The sequence below is a fragment of the Bos mutus genome, chromosome 19 (genome assembly GCF_027580195.1).
Source record: "Bos mutus isolate GX-2022 chromosome 19, NWIPB_WYAK_1.1, whole genome shotgun sequence".
NCBI classification, from domain to species: domain Eukaryota; kingdom Metazoa; phylum Chordata; class Mammalia; order Artiodactyla; family Bovidae; genus Bos; species Bos mutus.
In genome coordinates, this window is record NC_091635.1 from 36,116,381 (window position 1) to 36,139,403 (window position 23,023).

Genomic DNA, 23,023 nt, shown 5'->3' on the forward strand with positions numbered 1-23,023 from the left:
CCCAGCGGAGCAGTGGCCACACAGAAAGCAACACACGGTTCTGGCTCCTGGCTGTTCCCTGTAAAAGACCATGCTCTCAACGAAATAGTGGTTTAAGAGAAAAATCACCACCACAGCAGTGCTCCTCAAACCGTTAACACCTCTTTAAAAGGTGAGCACCCCCTTCTCCAGGCCACCCCCGACGTGCTACTGTCCTCCTTTGGATTCTTTCGTATTTTGTGAAGTTTTATGTAAACGGACTCATACACTAGGCACTCTGTCCCATCAATGAGAAAAAAACCTTTTAAAACAGTTTTCAATCTTTTCACACATAAATTTACTTTCAATGGCTCTTCCAGACTCAAGAGACCAAACGGTGGAAACTGATCTGTGATTCAAAGAAAACACTGTATTTTACGATGACTATTAAAACTTACCTTATAACCAGGAAACAGTTAGATCTGTTACCAACAGCAAAGTAGTCAGCTGTGGTCAAAATATCGATCCCATGAGGGAAAGTACCCTAACAAAAAAATGGGGGAAAAAAAAGAGACGAAAATTATTTCAATGAATAAAAAAGGCATTTTCAAAGTTTGATAACCATATGCACATGAGTTAGGCTTATAAACAAACTGAGAAGTGCCGGGAACGCAGACTTGGTTACTAAACTGACAGCTAAAACTACACGCCTTTACCAAGCTCACCCAAGGACTTTCAAGTCAAGGACTACTGACTGCCTCTCTGAGGCTGGACACTGTGCTAAAATTATTTGAAGCACTTAAATAAAATTTTTTCCTAACAATACTAGCATTTCAACTTTGAAATACTCTAAGAGCCGTTTCTCTAAACCACACACCACAGAAAGACATCAGATTTCAGCAGAACTCAAGTTCAGATTTCATTCCACCAGTTCCCCTCCAGCCAGAAGGACCCCAGAACCCCTGAGGGGGGCTGGCACCTGCCTGGGTTGTGAATCCTGGACAGGAGCCCACCCCCACAGCTGGTGGGAGAATGAGCAAGACAAAAACTGGGAGGTCACCTGTGGGGGCCCGACAGCTGACACCCAGGACCAGACTCTGAAACAAGCAGTTGGGGGGGTGTGGTCAGGGACACTGGCCACACCCAGCCACACGTTCCCAGCCTAGGCCCAGGCCCCACCCCAAAGTCCGCAAGTTATTACTGATACCACTCTCTGGTGACAATACTTGAAAATCTGAAAACATGACAATACGTTTTCTAAAAGGACATAAATGACAAACCTGCAACCCAGGAGCGAATGCTGTGCTGTCACTAACCATGAGGGTGCGGGGAGGCCTGGGTCCCTGGCACCCTTCCTCACTCTGAGCAAGCCCTAGGCAGAGGGACCCATAAACCGCTAACCTTCCACACTCTCTTTTTGAGGGAGCCCCACACATGAAGAACTGAACTTGAAATCTGACTCTGAATTGTCAATGGACCTTGGCAATTTTGTCACGGATACGACCTCAGGATCAGAGGTCTGGTTCTCAAGTGAACCTAAAAGTCAATCCATCTCCCTACACAGCTCAGTGCAGAAGAGGGCCCCCCAACACCGCAGGGGCAACCGCGCACCGGGCTGACTCCTGCTGGACCCCAGGCCACCCACACCAGCCTGAGGCCGAGTTAGATAGAGGCCCCTGTGGCTGCAGGAGGCGGCGGCGCCCTCTGCTCCACCGCGCAAGCCTGCCGCCTCCTGGCCAACACTGAGACGCCTCCCGATGCCCCAGGGTCTCCTCGGGCCAGCCACCCTCCAGAGGCTGGTAGCTGCCGAGTGACCAGCTGCTAGCTGCCGAGTGACCAGCTTGCTTTCTTCTAAGTTTTCGGGGTTCCAGGCAGACAGGACTAAGTGACACTCAAGCACACTGGGTCTCAGTCACCTCACAGCAACGGAAGAAAGGCTGAGCCCTTACTAGGTTCCTTCCTCAGAAAAGCACCCCCAAAGGATGCGGCGGCACCTCAGCAATCTCGGTGTAGCACAAATTCAAGTTCAAGCTGCGTGATTTGGTTCCCTCTACCTTTGGCAATGACTGTGGAATTCAAGTCTTCGATTGAAACCACCTTGGCATCAGTTTAGCTTTAACATTGCATTCAGAACTGGAGAGCTCACCTCAAGGCCCTAACCCCTCCACGTGCAGGGCCACAGTTCACAATACAGGCTACAGGACTCCCAGTTAACCCACCCTCCTCACTGCCCCTTGGCGGTTCTATGGCCTTCGATGGAAGGTGAGCAGGTCGGCTGCCTTCACAGACCTGGTCCAGCCTGAAGCCCCACTGATTCCTTTCCCGGCTCCACCCTAAGGGCTGGGGGACCCCTCCAACACCCGGGCCACATGGATGGAAGCACCTCTACATGCCCAGTACCCCAGGCTTCCAGGGGACCCTGCCACCGTGTACCAAACGCCATCCCTGTGGAAGCGGCAGCATCAGCCCTCTCACCCTGGTCCCTCCCTGTCAGCCCAGGAATGGCGAGTCAACCCAGAGGCCGTGGGCCCAGTGCTGCGAACACAGGCTCCGGTCCAACAGCAAGGCTGACCCTGCTGTGAGAACCCTGACGGACTCGGGGTCACCCAAGGCAACAGTTCTGCACATACAGTTTCTCCCAGATGTCCAGGCAGGAGTCTCAGAATCCTGTATTCATCCAAGTCTTCCCTCTCAAGGACAACCACCTCTCCCACCTACCCCCTCTCCTGCCCTCCCACCTGCCAAGCAGCCATTCTGCGTGGACTCCCCTCAGTCCTGCAGTCTGAACTGTGCCCCTCAACACCCCAAGGCCCATCACTGCTTGTCCCCAGTATCCTCACACCTGCAACTCACTCACCTCCAGCCCAGACCCCTCTCCTGGAGCCCCTCTCAACAGAGCTCAGCTTGGTATCTCCCCTAAGAAGACCTCTCCCCCATTTGCCACACGTCCCAGGGTGGTCATTGTCACATACAGTATGAATGACTTGGGGATAAATGCCACACTCCCAGCCCAGGCTGACCGGCAGTAAGAGATTCAGCAGGATGCTACGTCAGGAGGGGCCGTGGGGCGCTGGCGTGAGGAAGCTGGCTCCTTCCACAATGGGGATAGGCAGAGGTCATGTCTCTGCCCCTGCCCAGCCAGCCTCCTCTGCCCAAACCCCTTCGGCGCCCAGGGGCAACTGCTGACATCAGAAGGGTCTCAGCAATGCACGAGGCACGGATTTCTGACGTTTATGAAAATTACACATTCAAGTTTCCTGTAAAACAGCTACTAATTGTTTAAAACTTGTGTCAACACTCACCGAGTTATGAGTAAACCTGTGGCCAGAGTGCCCCTGTGAAGCACTCACTTATTTTAGGTCAAGTCTTGATCCATGTCGGTGGCTCTACTATTTTTACTTCTACATCTACAGGAAGTTTTAGGAATGAAGATATTTAAAAGTAACCATACCTGTCGTCCCACATTCTCCTGGAAAGCAGCCTAAGGAAGAGAAACGCAAACAGAGTGGTGAGTTAGGCGTGCACTCGCTGGCCAGTGGTGATGGACGTGCAGCAAAGCCGGCGCAGAACAAATGAGCCACGACTTTATTTTTTTAAAATAAAGGTCTCATTGTTGGCCACTCAGAGCCTCAGGGGTGGTTTTATCTTTCTCTTTTTACATCCTGGTGTGCTCTCAAACCACAGGCTAAGAATTCAAGTTTATAAAATCTGCTAAGCGGCCGATGCTGACTTTCACACCAAAGCCTGATTCAAGGCCCTAGATATAGAAACAGGAATAAAGGCAAATCTATTAGGTGAACTAAAGGCCCAAAGCCCAAGTCATCTTACTGGGGATCTGTGATGACAGCACATAGCGGGTGACACTGAGTGCCTGGCCTCCCCACGCCGCCTTCCCCAGGACTACAGTGGACACGCTCCACGTCCCGCTCACAGGCCCAGAGCGGGACTGCTCAGAAGGTCCAGACCCTCACTTAGAATGAGGTGTCCTCGGATGGACCTTCTTGTTTGTCGTTTAGTCACTCAGTCATGTCCAACTCTTTCTGACCCCATGACTGTAGCACACCAGGCTTCCCTGTCCTTCAGGGACCTTCTCGCCACCAGCTATCAATGCACACAGTGCAACCTCATTGCCACGTGCCATCCACCAGACACAGGCCAAAGAGCACAGGTCAGGTGGCCAGTGGCTTCAGGGAGCTCCTGGGAGGCACAAACCTGCTTACAGACACAGGCTGAATGCCTGGAGCGGGAGCATCCTGGGAATGAGGTCATAACCTCCAGGACTTTCATCTCACGCACACCATCACCATCCCCTGGGAGTGCTGGGAGGAGCACGCCTAGTCGTGCACAAGGAATCAAGACAACAGAACACAAAGACCCCACATAAGGTTTAAATGGGCGCCCAAAACCTCCCGCAGGTGACAGAGGAAAGCAAAAACTTGGCTGTCTCCAAGACCAAGCATTCGCCGGCCTCAGGGAGGTACAGCTAGAACCGCCCTTCCCTGAGGGCCCTCGGGCAGCTTTCACACTGGGAGCAGGGAGACCGGACTTTTGCTATGTACCATTTTTCAGCTTTCACAATAAATTCATTAAAAAAAAAAAAAAAAAACCAACGAAAAGGTGATGAAAAAAAGATACAATGTCAATTTATGTAACATGCAATATTTAGGAACACATCTACTATACTGGTGACATCGTTTAAAAGATAAAAAAGTACAAGATTTATAGGAGAAAGCACAAGCCCTAAAATGGTGACACAATTTGGGGGGGAAAAAAGGAAATTAGAGGACTCACTCTATCCAGTATTAGGGTTACTATGGAGCCGTGGTAACCCAGACAGAAAGACAGACAGACCAATGGGACAGAACAGGGAAAACCTTTAGGATCGAGAGCTAGGCAACGAATTCTCAGATTCTCAGACTTGACACCAGAAACATGATCCATAAAAGAAAACAGTAGTGAGTTGGATCTCATCAAAATTAAGACTCTTGTTGTTGTGAAGACTTGTAAAGAGGATGAACAGAAACCCACAGACTGGTAAGAAGAACACGCAAACCACTTGCCCAAGAAAGGACTCGTATCTGGAATACAGAGACTCCCAAATTCAACAAAAAACAAACAACCCAGTAAAAAAGGGAGGCAAAAGACTTTGTTGGAGCTGAAGGCAGGCCACCCAAGCCACATATTGTTATATGAGTTAAAGTTACTTGACAAATGGCCAGTGGGGGGGATGGTATTTAAAACACCCCAACTCTGAAAGCAAGAATAAATGTCTCATGTGAGGGTACATTCCCCATTTCAGGAGGCAAGAAAGCATCCTCATCACCAGTTACGGAAATAAATCTTGTCACTCCTTCACCAGCCCCTTCTGTTAAATCTTCCCAAATAACCATTTCTTTGTCCAAAAATGATATATAAACAGCCTGCTTTGGTCACTTCAGGGGGCCCATTTTATGAGACCGCCGTGTGCACGAATTAACTCGTTTTTTCCCCTGTTAATCTGTCTGGTGTCACTTTAATCACTAGACCGACCAAAAGCACACAAGGAGCACTGGTGGTTAAACATCACAAACCAGCATCTCACTGAAGAGGATACAGGTGGTAAATACCACACGAAAAGATGCTCAACATCCCCAGCATCACCATGAGAGAAATGCAAATTAAAGCCATGGTGAGCTATCACCACACAGCTCAGCAAAGTAACTAACACAAAAATAATGACACCACCAAATGCTGCGGAGGCCGCAGAAAAACCGACCACTGACAGATGACGGAGGGCACGCTTACAGTGGTGCAGCCCCTCTGGAAAACAGCAAGGCCCTTCCGTGCAGATCTAAACGTGCAACTACCATATGCCCCCCAAATCCTACTCTTGGCATTTGTCCCAGAGAAATAGAAATTGTATTCACACGAAAACCTGTACATAAATGGTCACAGCAGCTTAATTCTTAACAGTTCCAAAGCAGAAACAACCCAGAGGCCCAAGAGCAGATGAACAACACAGGCAGCTGTGCACAGCCAGACAGGGAACGCAACTCAGCCAGGGGTGGGCCGGAAGCAGGGGCTGCCACTACTGCCAAGGCCTGGCTGGACTCTGGGAATCGTGCTGCAGGAAAGGTAGTCCTAAAGGTCACACCGTATATTCTTGTTCAGTCACTCAGTCGTATCTGACTCTGCAATCCCATGGACTGCAGCACGCCAGGCTTCCCTGTCTTTCACCAACTCCCAGAGCTTACTCAACCTCATGTCCATTGAGTCGGTGATGTCATCCAACCATCTCATCCTCTGTCGTCCCCTTCTCCTCCCACCTTCAATCTTTCCCAGCATTCAGGCTCTTTTCCAATGAGTTGGTTCTTCGCATCAGGTGGCCAAAGGATTGGAGTTTCAGCTTCTGCATCAGTCCTTCCAATGAATATTCAGAACTGATTTCCTTTAGGATGGACTGTCTTTGCAGTCCAAGGGACTCTCAAGAGTCTTCTCCAACACCACAGTTCAAAAGCATCAATTCTTCAGCGCTCAGCTTTCTCTATAGTCCAATTCTTACATCCATATATGACCACTGAAAAAACCGTCTAGCTTTGACTAGACGGACCTTTGTTGGCAAAGTAATGTCTTTGCTTTTGAGTATGCTGTCTGGGTTGGTCATAACTTTTCTTCCAAGGAGCAAGCATCTTTTAATTTTATGGCTGCAGTCACCATCTGCAGTGATTTTGGAGCCCCAAAACATAAAGTCTGTCACTGTCTCCATTATTTCCCCATCTATTTGCCATGAAGTGATGGGCCCAGATGCCATGATCTTAGTTTTCTGAATGTTGAATTTTAAGCCAACTTTTTCAGTCTCCTCTTTCACTTTCAACAAGAGGCTCTTTAGTTCTTCGCTTTCTGCCATAAGGGTGGTGTCATCTGCATATCTGAGGTTATTGATATTTCTCCCGGCAATCTTGATTCCAGCTTGTGCTTCATCCAGTTCAACATTTCTCATGATGCACTATGCATATAAGTTAAATAAGCAGGGTGACAATATATAGCCTTGACATACTCCTTATCCTATTTGGAACCAGTCTGTTGTTCCATGTCCAGTTCTAACTGTTGCTTCTTGACCTGCATACAGATTTCTCAGGAGGCAGATAAGGTGGTCTGGTATTCCCATCTCTTGAAGAATTTTCCACAGTTTGTTGTGATCCACAAAGTCAAAGGCTTTGGTATAGTCAATAAAGCAGAAGTATATGTTTTTCTGGAACTCTCTTGCTTTTTCAATGACCCAGATAACCACAATGGTGTGATCACTCACCTAGAACCAGACATCCTGGAACGTGAAGTCAAGTGGGCCTTAGGAAGCATCACTATGAACAAAACTAGTGGAGGTGATGGAATTTCAGCTGAGCTATTTCAAATCCTATAAGATGATGCTGTGAAAGTGCTGCACTCAATATGACAGAAAATTTGGAAAACTCAGCAGTGGCCACAGGACTGGAAAAGGGCAGCTTTCATTCCAATCACAAAGAAAGGCAATGCCAAAGAATGCTCAAACTACCACACAACTGCACTCATCTCACACGCTAGCAAAATAAAGCTCAAGATTCTCCAAGCCAGGCTTCAACAGTGCGTGAACCATGAACTTCGAGATGTTCAAGCTGGATTTAGAAAAGGCAGAGGAACCAGAGATCAAATTGCCAACAACCACTGAATCATCAAAAAAGCATCCAAACCACAAGAGCGCGAAGACGGCAGCTCAGCACGCTCATAGCGCCCCCTCCACCTCAGCACCAGAGGAGAAGGCCCCAGAGGAGAAGGCCCCAGGTCACTGGGTGCGGCGCCCCACGGAGCGCACAGGCCAGAGCACAAACCGGAATCCAAGAGGACCAAATACATCGTCACCAGGAAGCAGCTTTGTGACAGGAGAAATTTCATTGCCAGTAATTAGGCAGTCGATCCCTACCTTTTCAAATGAGCTTCAAACAGAAGCACCTTTCACTGCGATAGACATGTGCCACTAAGGAAGGAGGGGTCACTTAGGCGGTGTTTAATACAAAGAACTTCCACTGATTTTAAAGGATTTTAATTGTAACTTAGAAAAAAAAATTCTGTTTTTCTATTCCACCTCTTCCCTAGGATATCATAAAAGCATCAGTGCTTTGATTTTATTATTGCTTCCCAAAATTAGTTCTTAGGTTCCAATAAACAGAAAGAAAATATAAAAGGCAATTTCTTTAAGGCCTTGCAGTGCAGCTTGCGAAGATAATGGGGATCAAACCCAGGCCCCCTACAGTGGAAGCCCAGAGTCCCAACCACTGGACCACCAGGGAACTCCCCAAAAAGCAACTCTTAAACACAGATTTATCAAGAGTCTTACTGTATTCCAAGGAGTCTTACAATTACTGCCTGGGGGAAAATATCAGGCACAAACGTGAAGATTTCTCAAGGAATCACTAGGTTTCCTACTGATGCTCAAGACAAAAGAAGAGAAACTGCAGGACACAGACAAGGTCTTGGGCTTTCCTGGGAAACTTTTGCTTGAAACACAGTTTCAAAGACTCCACATACTTCAAAGAACAGAGAGCAGGCAGGCAGTGGGGAGCTCTGTGACCTGACGGAGCCCCTACATCTGAGGACAGAGGTCATGATTCCACATCACCCACAAGTAGAGGGCACGGCTGCAACACGGATCCCAGGCCCCACCCTCACTTAGATGGCAGCACCCACTGCACACTCGCCCCTCCGGGACCCCCTTGCATCTCCGCCTGGAGGCCGGCAGCCCATTGTGACCCGCCCGCCACAGGCTACAGCCCACTTTCCAGCTGGGACCCAGAGGGAGTGGGAGCCACCCTCCCCCCGCCCCTGGGCCTCGCTCCTGCTTCATAAGCCGGTGACAACAGTCTCTCGGGAGGTGGTCACGGGTGAGAGCCACCCACACCCTCAAGAAAAGGACCAAACAGGACAACTTACAGAGGCTGCTCTCCTGCAGTTTACATCTCGGTCGAAAACAGTGGCAATCACCAGCGCGCTGTGAGGAAGAGAGGAGGAGGTTCATGAAAGGGACTCTCCACAGACCCCCGGGATGCTGACCCCACAGTCTCCCTCCTCCAAGTGCCCAGGAGCCCGTCCATGGCTCGTGGGTTCAGTGGTAGATATGCTCATAGGGCAGCGGGGTGGCCAACCCCAACTGCACCAGAGCCAGCGGGCTCACAGGGAGGGTGGCCTCGTGCACAGGCCTTGTAGGCCAGGACGAGGACAGCAGTATTGGGGGCAGGACCACAGGTACAAACAGAAACAAGAGGGCCCAGGAGGCCAGCAAGAGCAGCGATGAGCCCTGCACCTCCCCAGAAATGGTAGCCAAGCAGAGCTGCTCTGAGGGGCCTATTCCCCAAGTCAAACTCTGACCACAGTTGGCAAGAAGGAAGCTCCCCCCGGGCTCAGACTGTCCACCAGCTTCACTGAAACCTCCCTTTGCTACATCGTCACCCTCAACCATCAGGGACATATCAGGAGGAGCTCAAGTGCTTACTGGGCTTCGGCGACAACAGAAAGCAAACTGGGACAGAGCGCTGCTGCTGGTGTGACCTGTGAACTGATCTCCCATCAGCCCCCAGAGGAAATGCTTGAAAAGGGGTTATTTCGGACACACCGAGATCTCCTGAAAGAGATGCTGCCCTCCTGTCTGACAGCCATTCTGTTTGGTACTGAAATTGGGGGAGCCAACTCTACGAATCTGTCAACAGCTGTTCATGACGGGTGAATTTTCCCGAATGCAAATTAAAAAGTATAGGCAGCGGGGCCCCTGGGACACTGGAAATGTGCCTGTGTGAGCCAGGGGCACCCCACTCGATGGACGGGGAGGACACAGAGGAGCACTCTCCCCTGGAGCGGTCGTGTTTCTCACAGGGAGGGTCAGCAGTGTTGAAACCACTGCACACAGACGCTGGGAGGGAGCTGGGATGAAGAAGTACTGCGCACAGGAAGGAGGTCAGGGGACTGGGCAGGCCTGGGCTGGAATCGCAGGTGTCCACGCAGTTGGCCAGGCTGGAGGTACAAAGGGTAGTGTAGGAGTGGGTGTGGGCGTGGAACCCAGGTCTTGAATTCTAAACACCATTCTCCACTAAGAGGAACAAGGACTCCTGGAGGTGGTTGACTCTAAGGCTGGGGCAAGGAAAAAAGAAAAGCCTGGGGCATCTTGTCATGCTAGAAATTGAGAAACCATTAGGAAAAATGAAAAAAGGCACAGAAGCCAACCTGAAGTTGTTCCCAATAACTAAACACGCTGCAATCTGACACCAAAATAACCAACAGTGTTAGAAGACAAGGCGTGGTCCACACTGATGTAAGTCAACAAAGGAGCAGAAAGCAGAGGGACCCGTTTTCCTATGAAACCACCACCATCGCTGCTGGCCTAGCACAGGAGCTGATGGGCACGGAGTGTGAAAACTGGATAGTTATTAGAGTCTCAAAGCACCCCCAAAATGCTTATCGCTCTTTAAACATTAATTTTATAGACTTCAACGGGGGGCAGTGAGTTTGGGACACACCCCAAATTCAAAACCAAGATGGCACATCACCAAACAGCAGCTGCGGTTTAATCACTGGCCCCACACAACACTCATTCTCTGGTCTCCTTTGTGAGAAGTCAACATTCAGGGAAGCTGATGAAGGGCTTTTACGGGAACTGCTATTATTTTTGCTATTCTTCTTTAAGTCTAAATTTAGTTCAAACTTAAAAGTTTTTTTGAAAAGCAACTAAATATCTAAAGATTTTTAAAGATCCAGTATTATTAGTATTTGGGGTCCTTTCACTAGTTGAAGCTGAAATGAATTTCAGCAAAACTCTTATTAAAGAGAAGAACCTTTTCCTTTAATAAAGGCAACAGAGAGTGGTTTCCTTTTCCTCTCTCAACTCTTTACTATATTATAAACTATACCCAAGACAAGATTAAAAAAAAAAAAATACCAGTCTTAACACTAAAGGAAATTCATCAACTTTAGCGGGACCATTTAAAGATTAATTGATTCCATTTCAACATCTAAATGCTTTTGTTAACAAAATTTCAGAAATCATTAAACTGACCAAGACATGTAATTCCGTGATCTTTCAATAACCAGCAATTATAAACCTCCTGGTTTTTTCTTTTGTGAAATACAGCTGACTTACAACGCTGTGTTAGTTTCGGGTGTACAGCGAAGTGATTCAGTCACACACGGGTGTGCATCTATTCCTTCTTCACACCCCTTCCTCTTATAGGTTATTATAACACACTGAGTATAATTCCCTTTGCCACGCAGGAGGTCCTGCTGAGACGGGTTTCTATACAGCAGTACGCATAATGCCAATTGCAGCAACATGGATGGATGTAGAGATTACCAACTAAGTAAGGCAAAGGCAAGTATCATATGATATCACTTACACAGAGGGAAAAAAAATGGTACTAAGGGTGAGATGTACGGCAAGAGTAACGTGGAGACTTACACTACCATTTGTAAAATAGAGAGCCAACGAGAATTCACTGTATGTCTCAGGAAACTCAAACCGGGGCTCTGTATCAACCTAGAGGGGTGGGATGGGGAGGGAAATGGGAAGGAGATTCAAAAGGGAGGGAATATATGTATACCTATGGCTGATTCATGTTGAGGTTTGACAGAAGACAACAAAATTCTGTAAAGCAATTATCTTCAATTAAAAAATAAGTAAGTTTTTTTAAAAAAATGGTACTAATAAACGTTTATACAAAACAGAAACAGACCCACGGACATATAAAACAAACTTATAGTTACCAAAGGGGAAAGGTGGCGAGGGATAATTTAGGAGTTTGAGATTAACATATACACGTGACTGTTCTTAGTGACAACATATTTGATATTTTACTCTAAAATATACTATCATCAATGGAATTTTAAGTGTTATATTTACATATGAGTAAGTGCTAAAGCTAAGTCATTTCAGTTGTGTCTGACTCTTTGTGACCCCATGGACTGTAGCCTGCCAGGCTCCTCTGTCCATGGGATTTTCCAGGTAAAGAAACCAGAGTGGGTTGCCATTTCCTCCTCCAGGGGATCTTCCCAACCCAGGGATCAAACTCGTGTCTCCAGCATCTCCTGCATTGACAGCCAGGTTCTTTACTACTAGCGCCACCTCCATAAGATCATATGTATTTTAGGAAAATATACTAACCAAGAATTCCCGCTTTCCTTTAATGTCTGACATAAGAAATATGTGGACATGTTTTCACTGACTCTGGGTCCAGCCAACACTACCAGAAGTTCACATTACACACTGAATTCTTGAAATTTCCTGTCAATCTATTTGTCCTAAATTACAATTTTTTAATTATTGAACACTTATTAATAAAGAGAAAATGGAAAAAAAGAAGAAACTTAGAATCACCTGCCAATCTACAGTCCACCATAACCCCTGCAAGGTCACTGCTAAGTTATACACCAAACCCCTCCGACCCCCAGACCACCCCCCCTCCAAGCTGTGGACATGCTGGCTCTGCCCAGGACAGGCTGAGCCCAATTTCAACCTTGGTGCAGCCAAGACCACTGAGCCAAGACCAAGTTCCACTCTGTGCCACCTGCTGCGCCATGCAGGTCAGCCTGGGGGGCCTGCCCTGTGGTGCCAAACGGAGATAGTTGGGCTTTAAGACTGTATGTTTACATTGTAATCAAGCCAAAACAGTACTGAACTCCTGTGTCGAAGGGCCCTTCCCAGCTTCATCATGTGTGGATTACCTCCTTCCAGCCACGGGCAAGGGCTCCATCTACTTCACTCTCTTTGCACCTGCTCCCCATGGTTACCTGGTGGTTACGAGGGGCGCAGCAGGGGCTGTCCCGGTCGAGCTCAGGCACTCACTGCAGGACACTGCGTTTACACTCATCTGCAGACACCTCTCTGTGTTCGCCCTCAGGTGGGTCTGTGGGCACACCCCCTCCCCCCATGGTACGGCCCACCCCAATTGGCTCAGTTCCTGTGGTCACTAGCCACACAGCAGTCATTCCTGGAGAGACTGTATGTCATGGGAACCCCAGCAGAAAGCCCCCTGAATGGCAAGCAGCGGTCTACCTCTGGGTGCAAGGCCCCTGTTCCTTCACGGTGAGCATACCCTGGCCTTGTGGTCACAGGAACAGACCCCCACAGCTCATGAGGGCCTGGGGCCAGGCCACCAACTCAGACAGGCAGGGTGAGGCTTGTCCAAAGACTGGTAACCAAAGGGCCGGCATTGGCTATAGCCGAGAACTTGACCCTGGGGCACTACAGACGGGCCCACAAACCTCCATCAGGTTGCTTCTGCATTCGTGAGTAAATGGCTTAAAATATTTACTGCTTTATTCACATTCTACCAGCCTTCACAGAATACAGTAGGACAAATATAACAAAACCACTTAAAAAGCACAACTTTTAAGTACAGACTCAAGTTAATTCAACAAGTCCACTGTGTAAACCTCTGTGAATGCAACAGGTTTTTAACACTGTTCTGGTGTGGACTAAATTTTGAAAATTGTTCTGATTTCACACTTTCAGAACAAAACTGGCTTATCTGGAAATACCAGCATGTTTCAAATAACAGTAAGTGTGACAACACGGGTTACATATAATCACGAGAGATTCCCCCAGGGCCCCCAGGGCCCCCACGTCCCGTGGGCTGTGAAGTCTTCCTCAGCAGAACGGGGCAGAGCATGACTCTGCACTCTCTTTTCCCATTTCCGAGAGGGGTGCAGGGGCCAGGCTGCAGCCAGCCAAGGAGCATTCTAAGCACATGGCAGCCACTGGGCCTGGAACGCTCTCGGTATCTTCACCTGTTTGCTTTCGCTGGGAGAGTTCAGGTGATACTTCCCCAGGATTTCCCAACACAGAAGGATGGTCTATGTCAAACAGAGAGGGATTTTCTTTCTTGTCCGAGTCAGGGGAGCTGCATGCCCAGACCTGCTCCAAGTTCCAGGCACCTGGCTTTTAGCAGGTACAGCAAAGAGCAGATCTTACCCCAAACTCAATTTTTGTTAGTTGGTGTAATATTTTTGTGGCAATAAAAAACAAAACATCCTTTTTACCTTGAGTAACAGTAACCCTGTCATTTCAAAATATCAAAATGTCATTTCAAAATATGCTTTTCAAAATATCAAGATGGATGATTTCTTACCCATCCATGCTTAAAAGCTACAAGTCACACTATTTGGGAAATAAACTGCAAGACCCGCCTGTGGCTAAATTTTTCCCTAAATCAGAAGAATCAAAGTTCAGGAGCCAGCTGACATGACGGTGAAACACAAGACATCTGCAAAGTGCTTCAATCACAGCAGAGCTAAATGGAGGCCGAGGGGAGGCCTGACAGGTGGACGGGCGGGAACACTCTGGTCAGTAACTGCCACTTAATTTTTCTCAAGAAACAAAAAAGGTTATCTTCCCCCTGGAAGTCTGCCATCAAGAAACGCTGAGTGGGAACAAGACGTAGCTTTGAGCAATGCTTGCCATTTCCTGATTTTTCAGGACAATCTTGCCCTCGAGGAAGAGATCTGGGAGCCAATCCCCAGGCGCTGCCCACGCTGCCCTGCTCGCCCAGCTTGCTCTGCGAGGCTGAGCTGGGCACTGCCCCTAGCATGGGAGGGGCCCTGCAGGGTTGATGTCAACAGGAGCTCGGCTTACAAAAGAGTTTCAGGTGAGGAAATCGCTAGAAGGTGACAACCAACGCATATACTGGCAACAGGGCTCTTTTTTTTTCTCCTTTTCTTCTTGCAAATTAGCTTTTGATTACTGGTGAGAAGGCTATTTCAAAATAATACACGACCATCCTCTACCATTTTAACTCTGTGTTTCTCTGTCCCTAAATTACGCTTAGCTTCTCAGGAAGCCCGATTTACTTATCCACAAAATAATTATTCCATCTTTTAATCTGCGTATAACACTTAGGAAATACGGGTTTTCAAAACCGACCAACGCTAATTCAAACTATGTTGTGTACTGACCTAGAAACTTCCTTTGGGGTATTTATAAAACAGAGATGGTGAGCATATATCCACGGGTGAAGTGAAACGACAGTTCCTCACGTTCCTCTAGGAAGGTTCTTCCCTGCCCGGCCGTCTGAGCTGGGGGCTGGCCACACTGACCTCTCCCTCTGTGTGGGCTGCGCCCAGCCCTGCCTCGTTACTACCGCCGCCTGACTCTCTCCATCAGATGTGTCTAGTTCGTTTATAGAATTATAGTTTGATCTCAACTGTCTACTTTTGCAGGATTCAAACTGAAGAGTTTGTGAAAGTATAGTTGAAGATCTCAAGATTTTATCATGTGCCAGGATGAATGGGCTTAAAAGCTGACAATTAAAATGTGGTCACTTATTACAAACCAAGAGAGGCAGATCTCGAAGGACACACCCCAACCGATACTTCTAAGGCAGGGAGGCGAGCACCAGCAGCGTCCTGAAGGCTCACGTGGCACTGTGACTCACCTCCAGCCCGCCCGCTCCACCCCCCAGGCCTGCCATGGAGATGGACCGGGAAGGGCTGGAGCACAGGCTCCCTAGGAACCTGCCAAACTGGACTGAGAAAGCTGCCAGGCACAGCTCCAATGGGCACTTGCCAATCCAGTCCTGGGATGGGCGCAGGGGAAGGGGACAAGAGGGGCCCCCTCTGAGCAGAAACTCCACAAGGCACCAATTCCAGGGTCAATTAGGAGAAATTAGGAGCGCTGTGAAGCAGGAGTCTCTGGGCTCCCCTGCCAGCTTGCACTTTCAGTGAGTGTAAACTCATCAGCGATCTCTTGGGCGTGCCCGAGACGTCAGGGAAATTCAGCCTTCCCCGAGATCAAAGGTCCTGAGTGAACCACACGAGTTTCTGTGGATGGACGAGTTTCTGTGGATGGACGTGGCCACCAGTCCCTGCCACTGTGATCTGTCCTTCAACCCAAGCACCATTTTTTAAAAAATCCCACCTCAGAAAGCCTGGCATCCTGACCACCCACCTCCACTCCATCCCCCCACATTTCAGAGCCCTTGGGGGTCCCCTGGTAGGGCCTGCCCAGGCCCTCAGCTACAAGCAGACTTGCAGCACCCTTGCCCTGAAGGTTGGCCACAGAGGCCTCTATCCAGTGGGGTCACTGGTCTCTTCAACACCCTCCCCAGACAGGCACAAGCTCCAGGATGTGACCCCTTCACCAGACAGGGTCTTTCCTTTTCTGAGTAACAGGGGTCACCCTGGAGTAAGATGTGCGGTGCCCCTTCAGCCTCCTGGAGAACTGGATGGGAGTCTGTGAAGGATCGCCCACAATGGGAAACCATGCTTCGAGTGCCACATGTTACACGAGGGCGAGGCTTAACATTCACCAGCACTCCTGCACACCCTCAATGGCTGGTACTCTGCATTAAAACCTCTGCTGAGATGAACACTGCAACGGTGTCTGCTTGTGGCTGAAAGAGCCTCCTTTCCCAAGTCAAGGGCCTGCACAGAACCCTGCTCTCTGGCTCATCTGTGCCCACAGGGCTCAGGACTCTTCACACTATGTCTCTCCAAGTTGGCAATGAGGTCTTGTGACTCTGATGCTCTCACCTATGGGGTGGCGAGAAGCTTCTGCCCCAAGCAGAGGACGTTATGAGTGGTGGCCACTCACCTCTGTGCCCAGTGCCTCTGCTGACGCTTCAGCCCTCAGTCCTGATTCTCTCTTTGGCTGGGCTGAGCCAAAGACAGTCCCCAGAGAAAGGAGGGGCCCAGGTTCCTGCAACCTTCAGTGCTTTCAGCCACAAAGGTTAAACTGAAAAAAGAAGCCTGCCGAGATGATTTCACTCTGAAATGGGAATGACCCTTTGAAGCCAGGTCCCCCGAAGTCGGGGCATGCCAGTTTCTGGCAGAGGCAGTGTGACAGGTGCAGAGCTGGACCTGCCTGGGCCCTGGGCACAAGACCTCAGCTGAGTGGGACGCCACGACTGTGAATTAGACAGCTCCCATCTAGAGGCTCATTGTGCTGTGACTGCTGATGGAAACAGTGAGCAAAATACACCCTGCGCTTTCATTCTAGTTACAGAAGCAGCTTCCAAAAAGCTGAGGAGCAGAGCAAGAAAGCAGTAGGCAGAGCCCTCCCCGAAGCTGTATTAACAGCAAACGATCTCACCTTCGTAGACCAACAAGACAGTGGGGAACACACGAGGGCAGGAGCAGGGGACAAAGGCACGGGCAGCCTGGTCTCCGGAGCCAGGCCTCAGGCCACAGACACCCACCACAGCCTCTCCAGGAGCCTACTGCCCTCCTGCCCCTCCCGGGGTGACATGGCCAGGAGAAGTCAGACACTTTTACGACTTCCTAGGAAGCAGTGTATCTCCCTGAGCAAGGATCAGAATCCCCAGGCTGCTCTGCAGGCCTTCCCTTCACATGAGGGTTAAGATTGAGAGATACAGCCTGGCCACGCGACCTGAGCAGTAAGCGAGCCTGAGAACCCTCTCCTGACCCTCGAGCGGCCCCCGTCCCCTGCGGCTTTTCCCCAGGCGCTGCTGGTGCTCAGACCATAGGGAAGCCCATTGCACTGGCCAGAGGAGGAGACAGAGTTGCCCTGTGGATACGTTTTGAGGCCTGAGGGTCTCCCACTCTTATCAGGGCACCTCCTTGGTGGGAGGCAGCTTCCAGGACTGGAGATCATGTTAAAATCCATCTCTGAGTAAAAGTGGTCAGGTTGGTGTTACAACCATGACCAACCCAGTTCTCAGCTCCTCCTCCAGCGTGACACAGAACCAACAACCAGAAGTGGACGGCTGAATTCCCTTTTCATGTCAGAGGGACTCAACTTCAGTCTGACAGGAGACAGGGAGAAAATTAACATCACTATACTAGGGACACATCTCTTTCGAATTCTCCCGGGCACAGACGTAGGATCCTAAAAGTGGGGCCCACGCCCATGTGGCTGGCACAGCCCGCTGCCCTCAATGCTCTGCCCAGGAAGCCATGGAAAAGGTATTTTTCTGACCTCATGAGGCTGTGCTGGTTTTCACTGCACAGGAGCAGACAGTGAAGCAGGCAAGCCAATGCTGTCACTAGTCCAAAGTGACTGGAGGATCACTTAACAGTATTTACCTTGAGATTGCCGTGACGAAAGGCTTCAACTCCTGAGGCTCGTAGGCACGTGCGAAGGCCCAGCACACGTAGCAGGCGGCGTCCCGGACGTTGGAGCCCACGCTGCAGGCGCCCCGCTTCTCCTCGTACGTCAGCGCCCTCAGGATCACGGGGACAACTGCACACAGGGGAGAGAGACTGTGAAGCGGCCCTGAAGCAGTGCTCCTGGCTCCATAGACACTGTGCCCGCTGTACCACCACCCCGCCTGCACCTTGGCCCCGCAGAGCCTGGTGTGAGCAACACACACCACGGTCCCACCCCAAGTCACTTAGAAACTCACGACCTGCTCAGGAAGTCACTCAAGAGTCCACCACCTCGACTCAGGTGAGAATGTTTCTGAAAAGTTGCCCCCAAACTCCTAGAGGATGGCACAGACATGCCCGTCGGCCACACCCAAGGGACGCTACCAGGTCCTAGAAGACGCAAAGGGAAACAGGGGCCGCCAGGAGCGAGGGAAGGCGCTGGCACATCAGGGCAGTGAGAGGAGGGTGGGCAACGTCACCCAGGACACTGTCCAGGGAGCAAAGGACACCTGACCCCGAGGCCACGTCCCCCAGAGTCTCGTTGTCAAGGCGACCACGAACAACACATGGGTTTCTAATTCTGGCCAAAAGCCGTCTCCAGCTGGGGAGTGAGTGTGGACCCCGTTACACAGGTGTGCTAACCCTGCTCAGAGGGCATCTGTGACCTCGCTGAGCTTCAGGGCTGAGAGCCAGGATGACAAAGGAAAGCAAGCCCAGGGTCACTCTGTGCTAACTTCAGGAATAACCCAGATATATTGAACTATGTAAATCATCTGTGATATTTAAAATAATTGGAAATACATACAGATATTCTTTCTGGTTCCATTTTAAAATGTCTCACTGAGTTTCTAATACTGCATACGTGGTTTTTTATACAAAGAAACAAGTGAGTTTAAGACCCCTGGGAAGAACACTGTACTGTTAAAGGGAGCTGAAGCTGTACGGTATTTGCCTATTATCATATTCATGTATTTCATGTATATGGGAAGGGTTTGTCTATTAGAGACACGTAAATTACTTTAAAAGAAAATAAACTATATAACACTCACGCACAGAGTTTTATGCTGGTGTGCTGCCATCCACGGGGTCACAAGGAGTTGGACTCCGTGACTAAACAACAACAAAGGGGGTTTAAAAGTAAAAGAAGTGAGCTCGAGTGAGTGAGCTCAAGTGCCCCGACTCCTGAGCCTGCGCGACGCGGCCCTCCTGCTGCAGCTCCCGAGGCCGCGTGCCCAGAGCCCGTGCCCTGCAACAGGAGAAGCCCACGCACCACAGCCAGAGAGCAGCCCTCGCTCACGGCAACTTGAGAGAGGCCAAGCACCACAACAGAGTCCCAGAGCAGCCAGAAAAGCTTTTAAAATAAAAATAAAATAGCCAGCCAGCATGGAACTATACTCAGTATTTTATCATATCCTTTAGGGGGGAAAAAACCTGAAAAACATATGTGTGTATGAAAAACTAAACCACTGTGCTATACATCTGAAACTAACATGATATTGTAAGTCAATCATACTTCAATAAAATAAAATATAAAATACAAAGCATGTATAAATGCCAAACCAAACCAGAGGACACTACCACAGCTATTTCAGATAAAATAGTTAAATCTAATTAGCCATTTTAAAAATTACTATCTCAACTTGAACTTAAGCTGTAATGCTTAAAATTGGCCTTCATTTGTCTTACCTGGGGAAGTTCTACTTTACCTGGAACTACTCCTAGTTTTCTAGTGTTGTTCATACTCTCTGTGTTAAGAGGGCAGCCTAGTCATGGCCCAACGCGTGTCAGAACTAACAGGCTGTGGCACCTGACGGGCGCCCCGTATAAGCTCAGCGTCAGTGCCTCGCCACATTCTCTAAAATCACCACTCTACCCAGCTGCCCAGACACTTCTGGGGAAGACCGTTCAGCAACTCTTAGCCTGAGGGGAATCTGGATGCTAACTGCTGAGTCCCAATTTATCGGTCCACTGGACAAAATCAATTTCCAAACAGACAGCTATGAGTGACAGCGGTCAGTACCGTCCACATGCACTTCAGGTGGACGTCACATCCAACCACTACCCTGAGACAGGCTCAGGGACCCCTGGGAGAAGCCCACCTCCACAAGGACACAGCCTCACCCTTGACCAGCGGGCCCCCAGGCCCCTGAGCGGGTGGGGGCGCCGGACGCCGGGGTCAGAGTGAGATGGGTCCTAAGGTCAACCAGTCACAAAGAAAAGGACACCCACTGTGACCTGTGCCCACTAACAGAGGTCTGCCTCAGCACAGTAAGAGACCTCACATGGCTGACCGGCATTTGTTGATGGGAAAATCGACACGCTCGGAGGTCCGAACACAGGGCTATCTGGCCCACTTCTCTGCCTCAAGGAATGGAAGGAGGCCAGCTGTGAGAGGGCAGTGGGAGCCATATGCTGCACTCAGGCTCAGCCCTACTTGAGAGAGGAAAAAAGCAGTACAAAGCATGGGCTCTGAGTTCTGTGTAGCAAGGTGGCCCCCACAAACCCCAACTTTGGTCCCTGGCACCCACATGTGCCCATGTGATGTGCTCGGGTAGCCACTGGCCCTCAAGACACAAAGGCTCTGACTGCTCTGCGTCCGCCCAGCTAGGTCAGAGAAGCAGAGACCTGAGCCCGCATGGGCCTCAGGGCCTCACTGCCAGCCCTGCCCACTCATGCGACCAGGCTGCTGCAGCTCCCTTGGCAGGTCCTACCCCAGTTCTCAGCATGGGCAGGTTCAAATTCTTTCTCTCGAAAGCTCCGGTGACCCCTCTATTACTCCTGCCACAAACACCAGTGGCTGAGGCCCAAGTACAGGTGAAGAAGCGCTCAGTTCAGTTCAGTTGCTCAGTCATGTCCGACTCTTTGCGACCCCATGGACTGCAGCACTCCAGGCTTCCCTGTCCAACACCAACTCCCGGAGCTTACTCAAACTCATGTCCATCGAGTTCAGTGATGCCATCCAACCACCTCATCCTCTGTCGTCTCCACCTCCTCCTGCCTTCAATCTTTCCCTGCATCAGGGTCTTTTCCACTGAGTCAGCTCTTCACATCAGGTGGCCAAAGTATTGGAGCTTCATCATCAGTCCTTCCAATGAATATTCAGGATCGGTTTCTTTTCGGATGGGCTGGAAGAAGTGCTGCCAGCAATAAACGCAGGCCTCGCTGCTGGACTGGGGTCTGAGAGGGGACTACAGGGCCACTGAGAGCAATGCTGGGACACTTGCCTCACAGTCACTGAAAAGGGATTTGATCTGCCTAATGCAAAACCGCTCAGGAGGAGAGAGAGCTGACGGATTTCTTCAACAAGAAAGTTGGAAAATGAGGCTCTCGGCTTCAATTCATGCCCCAGGCGGGTAGAAGGATGGGGTCGGGACTGCTGCTGCTGCTGCTGGGCAGGGCCTGTGGCTGCCCCCGACCTCTCGGACCTTCACCACCAGGCTCTTCTGTGCAGGATGAGCTGGGCTTCCAGTTCAGATATCCGGGGACGGGAAGACAAGAGACAGATCAGCCCCGGTCCACGCAGGGTACGGAGCAATTACTGAGCCTTGGGGTGGTATATGAAGGAGACACAGTCTTTGCCCTAAACTTTTATAAGAAGCCATTATCAGAGGAAAAAATTCAAAAACTAACAGCTCTTTCCAGATTCAACAGGTTTAAAATAAGGAAACTCTTCAATCACACTGAACAAAAAACCTTTCTCACGGTTCCAATTACACACTGCAAATACATGTCAAATATATAAGGTTCCCCAGAGGGCTTCCTTTTGGCAACCCAGAGTCCAGCAATGTAATTTAAATACCCTTCTCTCTAGACAGCATGTCATTTGTCTAACGCCAACTGCCTAAGGACAAAGCAGCCTCTAGGTGAGAGAAACGAGTTAACCCTCAGAACACCCAGTCCCCACTGCAGGCCTTTACAGATGCACTCCAGGGATCGGGAGGAGCTCAGACGTTCTCTGCAGCATCCTTAAAAAATAAAAAAATCACCATACAGCCAGCTCAGAAGTTATGAGTTTTGATAAGTAATGAATTATCCTAATTAAAGCAGTCCATGGTATTGCAAAGAGTCGGACACAACTGAGCAACTGAACAACATACTACTTCAAAATCAAACTCAGCACGTGAGGAATATCACCGCGTGGGCCCAAGTGTCCCAGAGTCACTGAGCCACATCCCGAGATGCACTTCAGTATCTACCAGGATGCACTGCGCCACATCTCCCAGGCAGTACTAGAACGACATCTCCCAGACACATTTGGCTGAGTCTCCCGAGATGCCCCTGAGCCTCGGCACATGATGGAACCGCCTATGCAGCCAGGAGCCTGCCTGCCCAGTCTGAGCCCAGGAAGGCACCAGTTTCCCGGGAGCAGGTGTGGCCAGCACCACTGAACTTCTATTTCAGTCATCAGTACAAACAGCCACCATACCTTCCTAAAGAATGCAGTCCAACTTGCTCGGGAAAAAACATGCTGAATTTGCTGGGGGAAAGGAAATGACGGACAGAAAATCTGGTTCCACAGACATTTAGTTTTTAGTTCCCACAGGACATCTGAAAAAACTATCCCAAAGGCTGACCTGTGGGCAGCACTGCGAGCCACAGCACCAACCACTCTGCACTCGGGGGCAAGTGCAGACTTGGGCACCGGCGTTTCCTGGAGCGTGAGGGATGCCCGACCCACAGACCCTGGGAGTCCTCAGCCAGGGCTCGTCTCCACAGGTACAGTAGAGCGGGATCCTGGGGCATCCTGTGTTGCTGGGGTGGGCACCTGGCCCGCACACCACCTGCTTTCCCCTCCCCCCCACGTGCTCCCAGCACACGCACCCTGCCACGGGGGAGCACCCATGAAGCCCTCTGCCTCTCTTTCCACAGGAAAGTCACGTGGCCACGCTGGTCCAAGGGCCCTCCCACTTGTCCTCCCTGTGAACAAGACCGCCCCCCCCCACCACCACTGCCCATGGTGCTGCGGCTG

The 23,023-nt window shown here is 50.0% G+C and overlaps 1 protein-coding gene across 1 annotated transcript in view; it reads right to left on the reverse strand.

Moving 5' to 3' along the window:
* Nucleotides 1–23,023, reverse strand: part of TBCD (tubulin folding cofactor D) — a 148,720-nt gene that overhangs the window by 46,980 nt on the left and 78,717 nt on the right. The window contains 4 exon segments of the mRNA XM_005887772.3: nucleotides 417–502; nucleotides 3,410–3,439; nucleotides 8,902–8,959; nucleotides 17,992–18,148. Of these exon segments, the coding sequence (XP_005887834.2) occupies nucleotides 417–502; nucleotides 3,410–3,439; nucleotides 8,902–8,959; nucleotides 17,992–18,148 (331 nt within the window).